General features: G+C 40.3%; 1 protein-coding gene across 7 annotated transcripts in view; it reads right to left on the bottom strand.

Annotated features, from left to right (window-relative positions):
• Positions 1–17,278, bottom strand: part of LTBP1 (latent transforming growth factor beta binding protein 1) — a 187,451-nt gene that overhangs the window by 25,234 nt on the left and 144,939 nt on the right. For all 7 annotated transcript variants that reach the window (XM_005416252.3, XM_031061012.1, XM_031061025.1 and 4 more), the window contains 2 exons: positions 11,325–11,450; positions 8,977–9,120 (listed from right to left, as the gene is read on the bottom strand). In XM_005416252.3, coding sequence (XP_005416309.2) covers positions 8,977–9,120; positions 11,325–11,450 — 270 coding nt within the window. The remainder of the gene's footprint in view (positions 1–8,976; positions 9,121–11,324; positions 11,451–17,278) is intronic.

Here is a 17,278-nt window from a genome sequence, read left to right as displayed (position 1 = left end):
GTTGAACAATGATGATGATAGGGTTGAGTGTTTATGGGTAAGAATCAGAGGAAAGGCCAACAAGGCAGGTATCGTGGTGGGAGTCTGTTTTAGACCACCCAGCCAGGATGGAGAGGCAGAAGAAATATTCTGTAAGCAGCAGGGATAAGTCTTGCAATCCCTGGCCCTTACTGTTGTGGCAGACTTCAGCATATCAGATGTCTGATAAAAAATACAACACAGCAGAGAGAAAGCAATCTAGAAGATTCCTGGAGTGTGTGGAAGAGAATTTCCTGACATACCTGGTGAGGAAGCCAACCAGGGGAGGTGCCCCAGAGGACTTGCTGTTTGTGAACAGAGGAGGACTGGTGGTAATCCGATGGTCAGAGGCCATGGTGGGAAAAGCAATCAGGAAATGATAGTGATTGTGACTCTTTGGAAGTGAGGAGGGGTGCTTGCAGATCTGCCACCTTGGACTTCCAGAGGGCAGACTTTCACCTCTTTAGGACAGTGGTTGAGAGACTCCCTAAGGCAGCAGTCCTGAAGGGCAAACGAGTCCAGGAGGGCTGGATGTACTTTAGGAAGGAAATGTTAAAGGTGCAGGAGCAGGCCATCCCCATGGGATGCCTGCCAAAAGATGGGACAGGAGGGAAGATGAACAGCCTGCCTGAACAGAGAGCTTTGGCTGGAACTTGAGGAAAAAAAGTTCATAACCTTTGAAACAAGAGGCAAGCAACTCTGGAGCAGCTTTTAAGATCTCACTTAAAAAGAGTTTTTGAGGTGAGAGCTTGAAGATATAGTGGGAGCTTGAAGATATAGCTACTACAAATGCTGAAGGAATTAAATGAACTCCAGCTCTTGCTATTTCAATCCAACCACTGCCCACCCACATTTCCCAAAGCAGATGGAGAAAGGGAACTTTACTGGGCATGCAAATACTAGATCCATTTGGAGAAAAGCAGATTTAAAGATGTCAGCATGGATTGTCTATTATTGCACTTCAATAGTATGAACATGTGTGATAGTTCTTTTGGTTTCTAATTAGACACAGACAATTGGATTTACTTCTGTTTTCCTCAGAAAAGGGACTTCAGTTTTGGGAGGCTGAGGGGCTGGCAGACACCTCCATTCAAATTTAGTATGATGTTGCCACCTACAAGGCTTTGCAGTTTTGCCAATATAACTAAATCATACATTAAAGGATACACCCAGCTGGCTGCTTATTTCAGCTTTGTTACTTTAGCCTGTGGTCAACCCTCATCTGATAATTACAATTTTCCATAATGTGTTGAATTTCATCAGTTGAGGTGGTTTTGTGGTATCAGTTGCTATCCAATAGAAACCATATTAAGACTATCATGTCACAGAAATGCAGCTGAATTAAATCTGTCATTCCAAGGTGAGAGAGCAGTACTTCAGTCACCAATTTATACATTTTCCTTGGCCATTTGCCATCTGTCTAACTGAATTAAAGCCAAATCTTCATTAGAAGAGAAAGCATGGCTGTTTTCATGCTGTTTATCAGAGAAAGAACACCAGAAGCTGCTCTGGGAGGAAGGGGATATGGTCTCATCATGTCCTTGTTTATTCCCATTTTATATACCTTGTGTTGGTTTCTCCTCCCATTATCTGTTCAGCAGCTTAAATGGCTGTTGTTTACACAGCTGTAAGTGAGGGTTAGTCAAGAAGGTGTCATGAATGTTTGGAAAGCAAATGAGACACAAACTTTTTTTTTTCTTTCTAAACCAAGACCATTCTATGTCTACAAGCTTTTAATTCCTCTGTCATAGATTATTAACCATTTAGTAAACAGGCTGTTTCTGAAAGTGATTTCACTAGGTATGTAGACAAAATATGACTGAAAATGAATACTCATTTTTTTGTATTATTGTTTCTGTGGTTTTTTTTTAGAAAATGTAGAATATCTCTATATCTAAGGCATGCTGGTAAAGGAAAATAATTTTACCCCACTTTTGATATAACTGTTCTATTAACAGCCTATGAGAGAAATTCTGTGTAGTTGCTGCTGGATTGTATTCTGAAGTATTTCTTAGAAACAGATTTATATATCTTAACATAACCTTAATCCTACAATATGCTTAGCATATGTTTGATGCAAAAACATGCATCAGTAATATAGAATTAAGTGGATAATATGGATTAGCATATGATTAGACTTCAGCATACACTGAAATATTTGCCTAAATAGTGTTCTGTTAACAACTGTGATCTGAAAGAAATGAAACGTAGAACTGACACGATCTTAAATACTGCAACTGTATACCAGCAATGCTTACAGATGCAATCAGAAAACTGGTTGCAAAAATGAAAAATAGTCATTATAACTTCACAACTTCTGAAAACTCAGGAAATGATGACTCTGAGCAAACAGCTTGAGTAAGAATTTCATTAAGAATTCTCACTTTCAGAATCCGATTTTCAAGAAGACAGTAAAAGTATATTGGTATGTGCCTATTGTCAGGGTGTTCTTTAAATTTCTCAACTGACTTCACACGTGACAAGCTAACATGTGCATGTACAGTGCATATAAATATACCTGCATATATACAATTCAGGGATTACTGCAAGTGATGCACACATAAAACTTACAGCTAAGACTTCGTTCAGAGATAACTGAAATTCACTTAACAATTAGAAAGCCCATAATGTTTAGGAAATTTAGAATCTATATTCATGCACCAAATTTCTAGCCTTAATGAACCTTATGGATCAAATATATTAACTGTTACTTGGCAGCCTCAAATCTTTTGTGCTGGTGGTTGGTTAGATTACAGGGGGGATTGATTTTGTTTCAGTCTAGAAGGAACTTACAGTTTTGGACACCAAACCCATGATTTTGACTTACAATTCCCTTCAATTACTGTTAAATATATTGCCATAGATAACTTGTTGTATTTCATGTAGCCAGGAGAAAGCAACATCTAAATCAGCTGTAGGCACCTAAGTGGGCCCAGGTACCTTAGTGGAGATCTCCATGGTGATGCTGTGCCTGATGCCCCCTGAGACAGGGCTGGCCCTCCTGGCTGCCAGGACACTGCTGAGTCATGCTCAAATTGCCATCAACCAGGACCCCAGGTCCCTTTCTGTGGCGCTGCTCTCCAGCATCTCATTCCCCAGCCTGTCCATACATCCAGGGTTGTCCCATCCCAGGTGCAGAATCCAGCACTTTCCCTTTTGAACTTCACACCATTGGTGATTGCCCAGCTCTCTGTTTTGTCAAGGTCTCTCTGCAGGTTCTCTCTGCCCTCAAGGGACTCACCAGCTCCTCCCAGTTGGGTATCCTCTGTGAACTCGCTCTGTATCCCTTCCAGTCCTGTGTCCAAGTCATTTATGAAGATGCTGAAGAGCACAGGGCCGGGAATGGAGCCCTGCGGAACCCCCCTAGTGACAGATCCCCAGTCTGATGTCACCCCATTCACTGTAACCCTTTGTGCCAGGCCTGTGAGCCAGTTCCTCACCAATCCCATGACGTGTTTATCCAGCTGTATGCTGGACATTTTGTCCAGAAGGATCCTGTGAGAGACAGTATCCACAGCTTTACTGAGATGAAAAAGATTACATCAACTGGCTTCCCTTGATCAGCTAGGTGGGATACCTTGTCAGAAAAGGTAATCAGGTTTGATAAGAAGGACTTTCCCCTAATGAAGACATGCCAGCTGTGACCAATGACCATGCTGCTTTTCAGGTGCTTTTCAATAATTCCCAGAATAATATTCTCCATAACTTTACCAGACACTGAAGTGAGACTGACAGACCTGCCCTTTTTGAAAATCAGGACAATGTTTGCCATTTTCCAGTCAGCTGGGATCTCTCTATATTCCAAAGACTGCTCAAAAATGATTGAGAGAGACCTCACAATGACATGAGAGGCTCTTTGAGTATTCTTGGTTCAAACCCATTAGGTCTCAGAGGCTTACAGGGATCCAGATAGAGCAGCAGATCCTGCACAAGTTCAGGGTCAGTTTATCATTCTCACAGCCATGGTCCTCCAGCTCAGATCAACAGGACTCCTTTAGCTTGTGTTGAAGACAGAGGCAAAGAATGCATTTAAATGTCTCTACCTTGTCTATGTCCCTGTTTGTGAGGTGACCATCCTCATCCTGTAATGGGTCCATGTAATTTCTGTGCTGCCTTTCTCTATCAATGTATTTAAACCCCTCTCCTTTTTATTGTCCCCCACAAGAATAGTCAGCTTCAACTCCAATTGAGCTTTGGCCACACAAGTTTTCTCTGAACAGTGGTGAGCAGCATCTCTGTATTCTTCTCATGTTATCTGAGCTTCCTTTCACTGGATATATAACTTCTTTTTTTGTCTTAGCTCCAAAAGAAGACTCCTGCTCAGCTAAGCTAGTCTTCTACCTCACGTAGAAGACCTCACTTCTTGACTTTCCACGTTTTGGAATTGCCTTCTCCTGTGCTCCTAGGCAGTGGAGCTTAAAAAGTAACCAGCACCAAATGGAACCCAACACCTCCAAGAGCATTTTCTCAGGGGACCTTGCTAACTAGCTCCCTGAGAAGCCTGAAGTCTGCTATCCTCATAGCTTCAGAGTTGAAGCTGGCAGTTTCCTCTTGTCATCAGATTTTAAATCTGATTACTTCATGATCTCTATATCCAAGACATATCAATCACCACTTCAGTCACAAACCCCTCCTTGTTAATTAAGCAACAAATCAAAAAGGGCATCCTTCCTAGTTGGCTCCCTTAGTACCTGTACCATGAAGTTCACATGCTGTTTGAGAAATCTTCTGAATCTGTTTGTGCCAGCTGTTTGATGCTCCTAATTAACATCTGCATGCAAGTTGAAGTCCCCCCAAAGGACAAGGGAAGTTGATTGAAGGTTTCCATTAGTTCCTCACGCAAAAATTCATCAGTGTCATTGTCCTGGCTAGGTGGTTTATAGTAGAGTCCCATGATGACATCCATGTTATTTGTTTGTCCCTTTATCCTTACCCAGAGACTTTAAACCATACCATTGCCAAATGTAAACTCCACACATTCCAGCCACCTCCCTGCCTCACTTGGCTTGCCCGAAGAGCCTATAAACATCCAGTGTGGCACTCCAGGGATAGTTTCATCCCACCAGGTTTCCCTTATGCCAATGATGTCGTATCTCTGCAAGGACCGGTATTGAAATATTTCAAGTTTTGGCATGCCACCCCAAATCATACTTGTTATAATCCTCAAATATTCATGGTCCATCATAGCTCCCGGATTCAATGTTATGAGACCATTTAGTAGTATATTAGTCTATATTAGTGGTTCAAATGCATACTACAACATGCCACAGTTAAAACCACAATTATACTCAAACTTATTATTATTATTGATAATTACTTGAACTGCATCGAGCTTGGCACGTGCTAGAAATTAATCACAAATAGCTTTATACAGTTTGTTAAAAGAATAAATGAGAAGACTAATACAAAGCATGCATTTTTTCTCTCAAGTACAAAGATGTATAGAACAGCAGATTTTCATCTCCTACAGAATAAAGTCCTTCCCTCCTTTATACTTTCTTATTTCTGAAACATTTCCTACATTTTATGAACGGCAGAGCAGAGAAGAAGGGAATGAGACAATCAATCCTTGCACAATTTTTTGCACTTTTTTGGGTTTTTTGACTGGAAAGTGACAATAGGGTTTAAATTCCTGACACATACACTGGGAGGATTGTTTCAAGGCACAGCTAACAACAGACAAATTTCCAGCAAGTGGAATCTAAACAAAAGGAAGTCTTGAGAGCCCTAAGGGTAAAAAAAGCACGAACACAGAGCACTCCACAAATCTAATGGACTTTAAACACATGTAAGAAAAGTCCCAAATTAAAGTAACGTTTGAACAAATGTCACCTATTTGCACTTCATACAAGGGGAACAAACACTTCTTTATGCACAAAAATAAAGAATGAGAAATAGGCAAGAGCTGTGTGAGCCAGCCTGAACTATAGATATCTGTAACAGGATAACACAGATTAAGTTCTTCCTTTCTGTCTTTTAAGTTGTGCCTTTCATAAGCATGGTGAAACTAATGCTGACAGATGATGCCCATATGCACCACGGGAGCCCTGGAAGCACCACGCCTGACTTGAGTATGTGGCTTGTCAAAGCCAGAGAGGATGTGTGGCTATTCCAGCATTCTTTGCAGCAAGAATAGTTTATAAGAAGAACTAACAACAGTCTTTTCTCCTTTTACTTTGGAAGAAAAGAGGAGAGTAAGATCTCTGTTCCAAGCACTGCCATTTTGCCTTACTCTAGTCCAAGACCATATGACTTAAAGTACTTCTCATTAGCTCCTTCTACTTTCCTGAGAGAGATCTTGATGACCTTATCAGAGAGGAGACAAAGGCAAAGCATGTGTTTTGTTAGAGCCTGATGAAGCCTGGATGGGAAGGAAGAACAGTTACTTTCCAGACTGATCACAGCAAAGCTGTGCTCACTGCTGATAGTATCACGGAATTAGTACCGACAGTAGAGCATCCATCTGTTGACAGCACAATCGATCATGCTGTATTCTGCATCCCCTTCTTCCCCATAGTAATGTTAGGGTATGTCCTCAAATGTCCCTTGGATGGGAGTTCTTTTTACATGACTCAGGTCCTGTGCTAAGTTTTTAGTTCTGGTTTTGTTTCATCAGCTAGCTGAACTCTCCTGAGTACGGCCTCCTCACAGGCCCAAAACATTCATCAATCAGCTGTTAATGATATTTCACAGGCAACTTCTTGAGTGCTGCTGAGTGCTGCATTCAGTGATCTAAATATTTGTGACAATTAGATCATGGATATTTCAACCCTCTTTACAAGTCTGAAAGATCACGAGTGATAGGAGAAAATAGTCACAGCCTGGAAGCTGTAAAGAGAACATCCTGGCCAAAAAGCCAGTTCCTCTAAGGCTTTCCAGAACCTACATCAGCCTGCAGTGTAAGAAAACAAGGAAAAACCACCAAGATTTGCATTCTGGAGGGGAAAAAAGCTGTGCAAGCGTTGAAGATTGCAATGCAAGTTGTTTTCCATTACCATCTGTATGGCAGATTACCTTGTCAAGTGAGCAGTTTGCCTTATCTCTCTCTTTGAGTGACTACATTCACACCTGCCTTGGGAGGGGACCTCTGCTGATAGTAGACTATTGAATATCACTGCATGACTGATAAGAACTATAGCATCCCATTGTGAGATGCTCCGCCCAGAGGGAGGAGCCAAGCATTGCTACCCAGATATAATCCAGAAGATTTTGAGACACTGGCACAGCTTTCTCCACGAAATTCCCCAGAGAAACAGCAGCTGTCTTCTTCTTCCACAAGATCCTCAGAAGAATACATCCTTCTCTACAAATCCCCCTCGCTCCAACAGAACCACAACTGATACTTCAAAAAGACTGCAGCCACATTTCCAATTAGACTGCTACCAACACCCCACAGGGTGTCAAGTTAAGTTCTGACTCTGTCAGTGTTGTTCTAGTGTACTGCATTGCCTATTTTATTTTTTTTTTCTTTTCCCCATTAAAGGACTGTTATTTCCTGTTCCCATATTTTTGCCTGAGAGCCCCTTAATTTAAAATTTATAGCAATTCGGAGGGGTGGGGAGGGTTTACATTCTCCATTTCAGAAGAGGCTCCTGCCTTCCTTAGCAGATTCCTGTCTTTCCAAACCAAGACAGCAAGTAAATCCTGTCATTTCTTATGCTCTGTTCATCCTCCTGTGGGTTTGTTCCTTTCTCCAAACTGGATCAGTGTAGAAATGTGAAGGCAGCTTTAAGAGTTCTAAACTATTTGCAATTTGTGTATTTCCAGTAGTATTTTCAACACCCAAAACACTTTATAAGAAAAGCTCAAAAATCCAGTACAATGGACTAGTAGGATATGGACTAAAGGAGTAAAGCAGGCAAGGACACTTCAAGAGAGACTGACAACAGAGGTAGGTCGACACCAATGTAGTGGTTTGGGGTTTTGCTTTCCCAACAACCTTCTCTTAGGACTCATTGATTCTAGATAATGCTAATAAGATAAGACTATTGTGCTGATTTTGGCTGGTACACAGTTCTTCACTGTGGCTGGTATGGGTTTGGTTTTTGGATTTGTGCTGAACACAGGATAGATAATATAGGGTTTTTGTTATTGCTGAGCAGGGCTTACACAGAGCCAAAGCCTTTTCTGCTTTTTGTTCTGCCACACTGGTGAAGTTGGGGGTGCATGGGAGGTTGGGAGGAGACACAGCCAGGACAGGTGACCCAAACTGACTAAAAGGATATTCCAGACAGAAGGACATGCTCATAAAATGAGGAGAAGCAGGAAGAGGGGGGATGTTTGGAGTGATGGCTTTTGTCTTCCCAAGTCACTGTTAAGTGTGATGGAGCCCTGCTTTCCTGGAGATGGCTAAACACCTGCTTTCCCATGGGAAGCAGTCAATTAATTCCTTGATTTGCTTTGCTTGTGTGTGTGGCTTTTGCTTTCCCTATTAATCTCTCTTTATCTCAACCCATGAGCTTTCTAGGGGAGTAAGTCACTGTTTGGGGCTCGGTTGCCTCTGGGGTGAAACCACAACTAATTATAATTCCTGATTTTAATAATATGCTCCCTTAAACATTGTCCAAGCATACTAATGGGTGTTTGTAAAAGTTTGGACAAAAACCGAAGTCACTCAGGCCATAGATTTGATTCCATATCAGATTTCATTCATACAGTAGAGTCAGCAAGACTATTTACTCTTACCTGTAGTAATTGCTCAATATTACTGCCAAGTCTGTTGATGTATAACATTTAGAAGGTGTTTCTCCTGTATTTTCCCTGCTAATGATTCACTGATAACATATTCTGTCCTAGAAAAACCTCTTCTCATGCACACACTTTCAAGACAATGATGAAGTTTTACATTTTTCTGCTGTAGTTTAAGCAACACCAACACTGGAACCAGCTTTGCCTTTCCAATGGCTCAGTGTGCAGTTGAAATCGCGCCAAGCAGGCAAGAATCCACTGGTGTTTTACCTGGTGAGGTACGGAAGCGACACTGTCCGGTCATTGGATCGTACTCCTGGTTTTCATCGGAGCACAGACACAGGAAAGAACCGTCAACGTTTTCACAGAGGGCTTCGCCACATACTCCACTCAACATTTCACATTCATTCACATCTGGGGAAAAAATCCAAACCAGAAATCAACTGAGACCCACTACTGACTGTTCTTTTATCTGCTGTGCCTGTGCCAATATTGTCTGCCAGATTACAGATGTGATCTCTGGGGAAGGATTAAAAATTCACTAATACCTAAGTGGATTCATAAACAAGTAGTAAGTCCTTTGGAATAAAGACCCCTGAAAGTCACAGTACAGTTTAGTGTTGATAGGTGCTGACTGTAGACCAGAGCACTGTTTTCTTGGCGTTTCTCATCGTTAAATACTTGCTTTTCTGTGTATTCTCTTATTGGGATTTAAGACTCCCAATAATTATCTTTATTATCAAACTTTCACTAAACTCAAGGAGCAAAATGAACAGGTTATGTTGAGATTCAGACTGCGCTACAAAAAAGATAATTAATTTTCCTTCTCAGAATACCATTTTTCTTGTAAACAATCACAAAACAGAGAATTCCCCAGCCCCACTGCCACCACATGTCTATACATGGACTCACAGGCTGCTCTGGGACCCACAGAAGTTGTGCCCAGGTCACCCAAGGACCCCCGCTGAAAACTGCAAAATTCCTCCCTCCAAAAAATTCCAAATATTTTTAACTTGGATTCCATACACCTGCTAACTAACCAACCTGAAATGCTTTTGTCTGATAGACTGATAGGATTGTCTGTTGTTTAAGCAAGGATTACCAAATACTACCAAAATCATTTAACTTTATTTTCTTTTTAGGTGCTAATGCTGACATTTGAAAATCTACTTCTAATGAGCGAATCTCATTCGTAGACAGAAGTTATGCTGATTAGTATCAGAAACAGTAATTTCTGTATCACAATTCAGAAATTCCTATAACTGAGTGTGGTCTAACTTGTGAAGCAAGTTACTTGTGAAGCAGTATTTCATCCTTTTTACCTCTTGCCTATCAAAATCTAGTTATCTGAATAAATGTTGATTTTTGTGTGCTTTTATATAAGTAAGAATTTTAACTTAGAGTTTGCTCACATTTAAAAATGCATTCAGATTTTTCTTTATCTTTTTACTGGCTTCCTGTCATAAGGAATAAGTCTTCTTTGGGGAACATTGCCTAGTCAGGAACTAGAGACTTAATTTTCCCTTAAATTGTTTTGGATGATAAGCGGTTTCAAAATTTATAAGAGTATTTTATACTGTACAGTATTATACAAGAAAAAAAAAAGCATTATTTTGTGATTCCAAATTACTTCAGTGTGAACTCAAAATTAAATTTAGTTTCACAGCATCCTTTCCTTTTGCCTTTTATTTTTTTACTTTCTTTGTCTCATTTGTTTTCATCCATGAAAAGTCACTGTATGACAAAATATACTTTGGTATGCAGCAAAGAAAGTGTTAAATGGCATAAAGAATTTTGTAACAAAACTACTTAATATATTAGAAAATGCATACAAACACTCTGTAAAACTTCTAATTCCTCCTCTCTGGTATTCCATTTAGGCCTCTGTTACAGTAAATGTGTTTCATCCTGAGTCTGGCTTGAAGAAATTGCTTACTGAATGCCTCTCCTTGATCTGGTATTAATTTTATATTATAAACTTGTGCTGCCTCAATTCTTCAGCCATCACTATTAACAACAGATCTGGAAACCTATTAGTCACAAAAGAAATGTGCAGTAGTTACACATTTACAAAAATCCCACATCATTTAATGGTGATAGGTGTCTTTCCTGGAGCTGGAAGCTAATGTCAAAATCTGTTTAAACACCATATGCCTTGGGAGGTGCCATCTAAATTCTGCCTGGCTCTGCCACATTCCAGATGTTAGTTCCTGCAGGGGGTAGTGCAGGGTCCTGGTTACTCAGCTAAGAGACTAAACAGATGTAGCACTTAAATGGGCTAAGATATTAAATTCATGCTATTATATTTGTGAATGGTCCTGACATGCAGAAACAAGGAGGTTTCTTGGGTTTTTTAAAGGAAATAAAATACAACAGCTTATTTGCTGTTGCCTTCTGTTTGCCCTAATAACAGGTTTTCATTAAATAGATACAAAGTAAAGTTTCCATCTGGCACAAAGTTCAGTGAGTAAAGAAGAGCCCAGCCCTATTTTAATAGTAAGTGGCATAACTTTAATAAAAAAATGTCAGAAGACAAAAGTGTGAAATGTGTTTTGTTGGAATGCTGTTTTTGCTCCCTTGAACTTTGCAGCAGTGACTGCTAGCGCCCTTGGGCTCACCTGTGCAGCCTTGCCCATCCTGCGTGTCCTGGTAGCCCTGGTAACAGAGGCAGCGGTAGGAGCCATCCATGTTCTCACAGAAGCCGTGAGTGCCGCACACCGTGCCGTTCGTGCACTCATCCACATCTGCAGGGAGAATTGCAGCATCAGACAGGCTGTGTGACAGCCAAAGGCACACATTCACTGAGTGCAGAACACCCACAGATGGGCCACTTTGCAAACAGATGCAGCTATGCCTCAACACATTGGGAAGGAACACAAGGACAAGACACAAAAATTAATGGAAGCACACAAACAATTTAAGACATTCTTTCAGTGTTAGCTTTGCAGTAAGTGTGTCAGCAATGGGCAACTGCCTCCACCCATCTGTTTCACCAAACTTGCTAACCACAGCATGAAGTTACACACCACAGACTAAGCCATTGTTTAAATAATTTCTCAGGCTGACTTATAGATTCTACCAGTGTACTATTATACAGTCAACAACATGAGTGAAACTGAACTCACTGTGCCTACAAAAAGACTTCAAGGGTATAGCTACATCCCCTGCGCAGAAGTGCTGCACAGATTTCATTCTGGCTCTTAGCACAGATCACAGTTTCACAGTGTTAGTGGCAAATATCTGTGGACTGAGCCTTCTATCTGAAGTCCTGTAAATCTACATATACAAGTCATCTTACTCAGGTACACAAAGTAATTCCAATGCCAGAATGTTTTCTGTACTGGCCTTTTCATTTTTGTAGTTGCAGTTTTGGTTTGCTGGCCTTACAAGTAAGTCACTTGCACGTGTAAATCTGTCCTTTGACTCAGCTGCCCATCAAATTACAACAAAGCAGAGCTGCTTGTGGCAGACTGTGGTTTATTTTTGTAAGTGTGTTATAAGTGCTAGGAATGCATTACGTTTATCTCCACTCAAAGTAAGACCTAAACCCAAAGCCCTGGCCATATGTGGTCATTAAAGATGTTATGAGGTGTCAATGAACCTGCCAGGATACTAGGATTAGTACCTTCTGCCTTCTATATTCCTCTGCAGTCTGAAGCAGAGAAAATATTGCTGTATTTCTTTCCTAAAAAACATTAAGTAAAGGTGCTGCTTTCCTTCTGCACATTTCCTTAAGGGATAATTGCATTTCAAATGGGGAATAAAGTGATTTATCTGAGTGCCTGTTCCTATCATTAATTCTGCCCATTTTGGTAGCCCTTCATGTGATGGAGCCTATGATCATTTTACCTCCAGTGAACGCTTTTGGCACTCCTTGAACTAAAGAACTGTTGGGACTGAATCCTGCAGTGCCACAGAGAGAAGGCTTCTCCAAACAGGTGCGTAGCACTTGGTGCTTTTCTGTAAGGACAGAGTAGGGCTCAAATGTAGTCCTGCCTACTCCTCCAGCTCTCCACAGCTGTGTCAAACAAAAACCTAGAGAACTCAGCAAAGATGCATTGCAGTCTTATCCTGACAGTACTCACCAACCAAGGACTTTTTTACTTGTAAATTGTGATTTATGCTGAGCTGAAAGGGAACTCTTGGTCTTTGAACAGTGTGATCACAGCCCCCCGGCTACCGAAATTTGAGCAGCATGTCATTACCATCCATACCTGTTACCTCTTCTGCTGCCCTCCTGCAACCCAAGTGCTCAAATTCACCTGCACAAGCTTTGTGTGCCTCAGGGACTGGTGTTTTTCGGATCTTGAAAACCAGCCCCTCCTGTGTGCTGCGGTGGGGTCTGAACAGATTTGGAATTGCATGGACACTTTTTAAAAGGCTAAAAAACCTGTCTGACCATTTCTGTACCAATGGAACAAACTGTGAAACTTTAACATTTATCTCAGAAGGGCATGTAGTTTTATATTAGGCTGTTTAAGTGATGGAAAACTCACTTTTCCTACTGAACTGATCCATCGGCTAACAAACTTCAGCTCACATACAACATGCAGGCAAAAACTGTACCTACTAAATACACCAAAATCTAGGACACATGTATGAGTATAACTGATGGTTATTAAAAATACTTGCAGATGGAACTGGCAGAAAAAATTATTTGGTTTGTAAGTTTTGCAGTAAAGATTTTAATGGTCTTTACATCATGATTTATTAAACAAAGGAAAAATATTCAAGGAATTTATTTTAGAAAGGGCTATGTATTTGGCAAAGAATACAATAGCCAGTATGCTTATTCTCAAGGAATTGAATACAACAATTTGGACGGTTTCTGGATATTGAACTTAGTGAAACCTACCACAAACCCTTCCTAGTAGAATTAATTCAGCAAAGTGAATAAAAAACTTATCTGTGTTAAAGACTGTCAGAGGTGAAGGGTCAAGAACTACCTTTTATACCTTTTCCTTTTCAAGTCCCCACAGTGACAGAATTATAAAAAGATGCATATGCAGTCACTGGGAGGAAGAAAATAAAAATTTTTTACAGTTGTGTTTTTCTGGTCCCTCCTTCTTGCTGCTGTACCTGCATAACATATCTGCTATTAAAAGTCACATGGGATTCACATACCTAGTAAAAAAATCTGAATACTCTGTCTCTTAATCAGAAAGCTCTGTTAAGTAAACGAGTTCAAAATGAGTAAACAATGGTGGCTTGACAGCCTGGAATTTCAGACGACAATAACACAGTGTTTGTGTTTTCAACAACTATGGAAGTTCCTGAGCCACGGGACAGTTCCTGTAAAAAACCTATGCAGAAGAAACTACAACTGGAGATTCTAGAACTACCCAAATTACAGAACTCTTCTTACTTAAAACCTAAATGTTAAACGAAACAGGGGAATGGTTCATGCAGTTGGATCTTCATAGGTAAAGCAAGGTCATTGACTAAAAAAGCCACAGAAACAAAACTTGTGATTGCAGCAACTGTCCTAATTCAGTATATAATACAGCCACAGAAGACAGTTTTTCTTCTAAAAAGTACATCTTTCAGTGCATGGGATATTACAGAGAAGGTCCAAGCACCAAATATTTTTCCTTGTCTAGACAGTTCACTCAAAGGACTCTTTTTTACAGCCGGAAAGGACATTTGCTTCTTTAATCACCCCATAAAGAGTGAGGCTTGTAATCGGCAATTCTCTTGCTATATGGAAGCAAAGTCAGGGGGAAAAACTAAGTATGAAACTAATATATCCTATGTCTATAGAGTGACTAAAGCAGTACTCTGTAATTAAAACCTATTTTAGAATCCATTAATCAGTGCTGCCTGCTTTAGTCAAAAGGCAAGATGTGTGCACTCACGCACACTTTTGTGCAGTTCAACACTGTGCTACTGTTTTCTGACAACCTGAACAAGATGAAGGCAACCTCAACCTCAAGCATGATATTTAAATCTCACTGAAATCTACTTACATAGAAATATGTCTGGAAGAGGAACTGGTTCCTAAGACAGGCCTGCAAAGTGATTAGAGCAGCAGAGCCCTGATTCTGAAACTTCCAGGGCTACCCATAACATGCATACATAAAAAGGAAGAAGTAGAGGTCGGAGAGCTCTGGTGGGATGAGTCAGTTTTTTTGGACTGCCTGTTGCAGCAGTGAGAAGCCAATGAGAGACATATGGGATGGGCCATGGAGACAGAAGAGGTGCTTGAGGCAGGGTATTGACTTAAACATCAGAGAACCTCTAACTTGACGTTTTGCCAACATATTTGACTAGTAGCCAGCTGGGTAAAACACCATCTTTACATGAACCCCAGTGAGCTCAACAAGGAACTAAGGAGCACTCGGAGAGCCTCCAGTTCAGAGAGCCCGGTGCAGTCAAATTTCTGAGCCTGAGGCCAGGCTGCAGTCGAATGTCACTGCTGCAACAAAAGTTTGTCTACATCTTGGAAGAAGACACAGTCTCCACAGCTGTTCAGTTTACTTTGGCCAATGGCCACAAAAACTCCATACCAGAACTAAACCACATGAGGATCTTAAATGTTTTGTGCTGTTGTTGTTTCAAACTTCAAAAAAACCCAAGTCAAACTCATACAAAAAAAGTCTGGAGATATGGAAAATCTGCTCCCCAGGTACAGAGAGGTGTGTGAATCCAGGAAAATTTTCTCAGGTTCTTCCTCTGATGGTATAAACAGTTATCCTCACTCACTTAACTAGAATTAAATTCACAGAGGTACTTAGTGTAAAGAACAGTAGCTCCTGCGGCTGGTAGCCACATGCTTTCTCAGTATGTCATACATTCCTTTTGTTTCTTCTTGCCTTTTAGCATGAAGCTGACACCACTACAAATATTGACACTGATGCCATCAGTGCTCCCTTAAAATGAATTTTTTCAAAACTATGGAGTTGTTTTTATTAAAATGACAGAATGGAGAAACTAATTGTGGTGGAAAAGGAGTGCTGCTGCTTCAGAGACTAGAAGTACCTTTGCTTCGCCAAGTTATTAAAATACTTTTCCAAGTGCTGAATATAAAGTCTGATCTGTATTCCATACACAACACCAATTACTTGTGAAGCATGCTCAGCTGGTTTTGTACTTGTTTTACTCTTCATTAAAAAGTTCCAAAACTAGTCACAATCCTGGAAATAAGATCTTGTGATTTCATCCTTTTCTATTTAGTAGAAGTTTGGCTTTTTTATTCTAACGGAGATTAACTTTGTATTACTTCCTCATATATGATAGCAGCCTTTCCCTGGAAACTGCTATTTTATTAGATGTCAGAGATGCAGAGGAGCTCACTGTTTCTGGTACATCTCCTAACAATAGATACGAATGACTTCAGATTTGTTGTTTTTTTTTTTTTTAAGTTGTGTTCCTTTTAAGTTGTGCTTTTTTTAATATCTGGGAGTTTGATTTCACAAGGTCAATAAGCATTCTTTTCTAGCTTCATTTTGAAATAAAGTGTTTGGCTTCTACAAAGAGAAGGCTGTATTCTTCACTAGCCACTTTCCCCCCCTCTTTTATAGCTATGCTCAAGAGTGAGGCAAAACACCTGCTACTACTTTTCTTGCAGAGCAATTGAAGATATGTGGCCATATCCTTCCCAAACACTGGGTGAAATGTATACATGCTGATGAAAGAGTCCATGAACATGCTTTGGAATTATCCCCATTACTTCAAATCATAAAATACTGCCTCCTCCATGAATCAGTGGAGTTACTCAGATTCGCTTTCTCTGGCCTACTAGATCAGGCTTTTGTCTTGGCAGTAAGAGAATGTTTCTTTCAACTAACACCATGATTACAAAATGAAGTAAATGTTTAGAGAGAAAAAAGCACTAAAGAACACTGGAGAATTTTTTATAATTACCAATAATAACTAAAGCACAAATGGTGTGTTTGATGTTATGCTATATCTAAATATACAGCACTCATTCCCTGACATCAAGCGTAACAGTGTTCCTGCCAGCACAGTATTTCATTTCATGAGAGATCACATTACTAAATACATGGCAGGTTATATGCCAGCTTCAGTAATAAAGCTGTAATGCTCGTTTTGCTCTGGTATAAGCAGGGAGATGCAACAGTCAGACACAAGTTTCAGTGTACTTCATCCACCAAAGGACAAACATTCTCACTATAGTTCACTAAGCGAACTATGAGAAGAATTGGCCCGTGAAAACCAATCACATATGCATTTACTGGCCTATTATTTGGGAGAGAGAATGTTGCTTATTTCTTGGGTGCTTGAGATCCCTTACCCATTGGTTCTACGACAGAGCTATCATCTGCTCAGCGCTTCTCCTCAGTATGCATCCAGCTGAAATACTACCATATAATTTTTTCCCCTTCTGAACTTTTCTGACAAGCCTTACTGTCTTAAACACTCCTCTCAACCATAAGAATAGCTATTCTTAATCTAGTTAGGGGAGAGTTTATTTTCTATCAGCATCACTGACTTCACAAAGCCACATACCTTCTTGGTATCACTGGGCACAAGTGTCCTGTTTTAAATTCAGTGCAGGAGAGCAGCATCACTTACAAATGTGTGTATACCATTAGCAACAGGATATATTACC

The sequence above is a fragment of the Geospiza fortis genome, unplaced genomic scaffold (assembly GCF_000277835.1).
Source record: "Geospiza fortis unplaced genomic scaffold, GeoFor_1.0 scaffold41, whole genome shotgun sequence".
Classification (NCBI taxonomy): domain Eukaryota; kingdom Metazoa; phylum Chordata; class Aves; order Passeriformes; family Thraupidae; genus Geospiza; species Geospiza fortis.
Note: the sequence above shows the minus strand (reverse complement) of the source record. Positions and strands in the feature narration are given on the sequence as shown.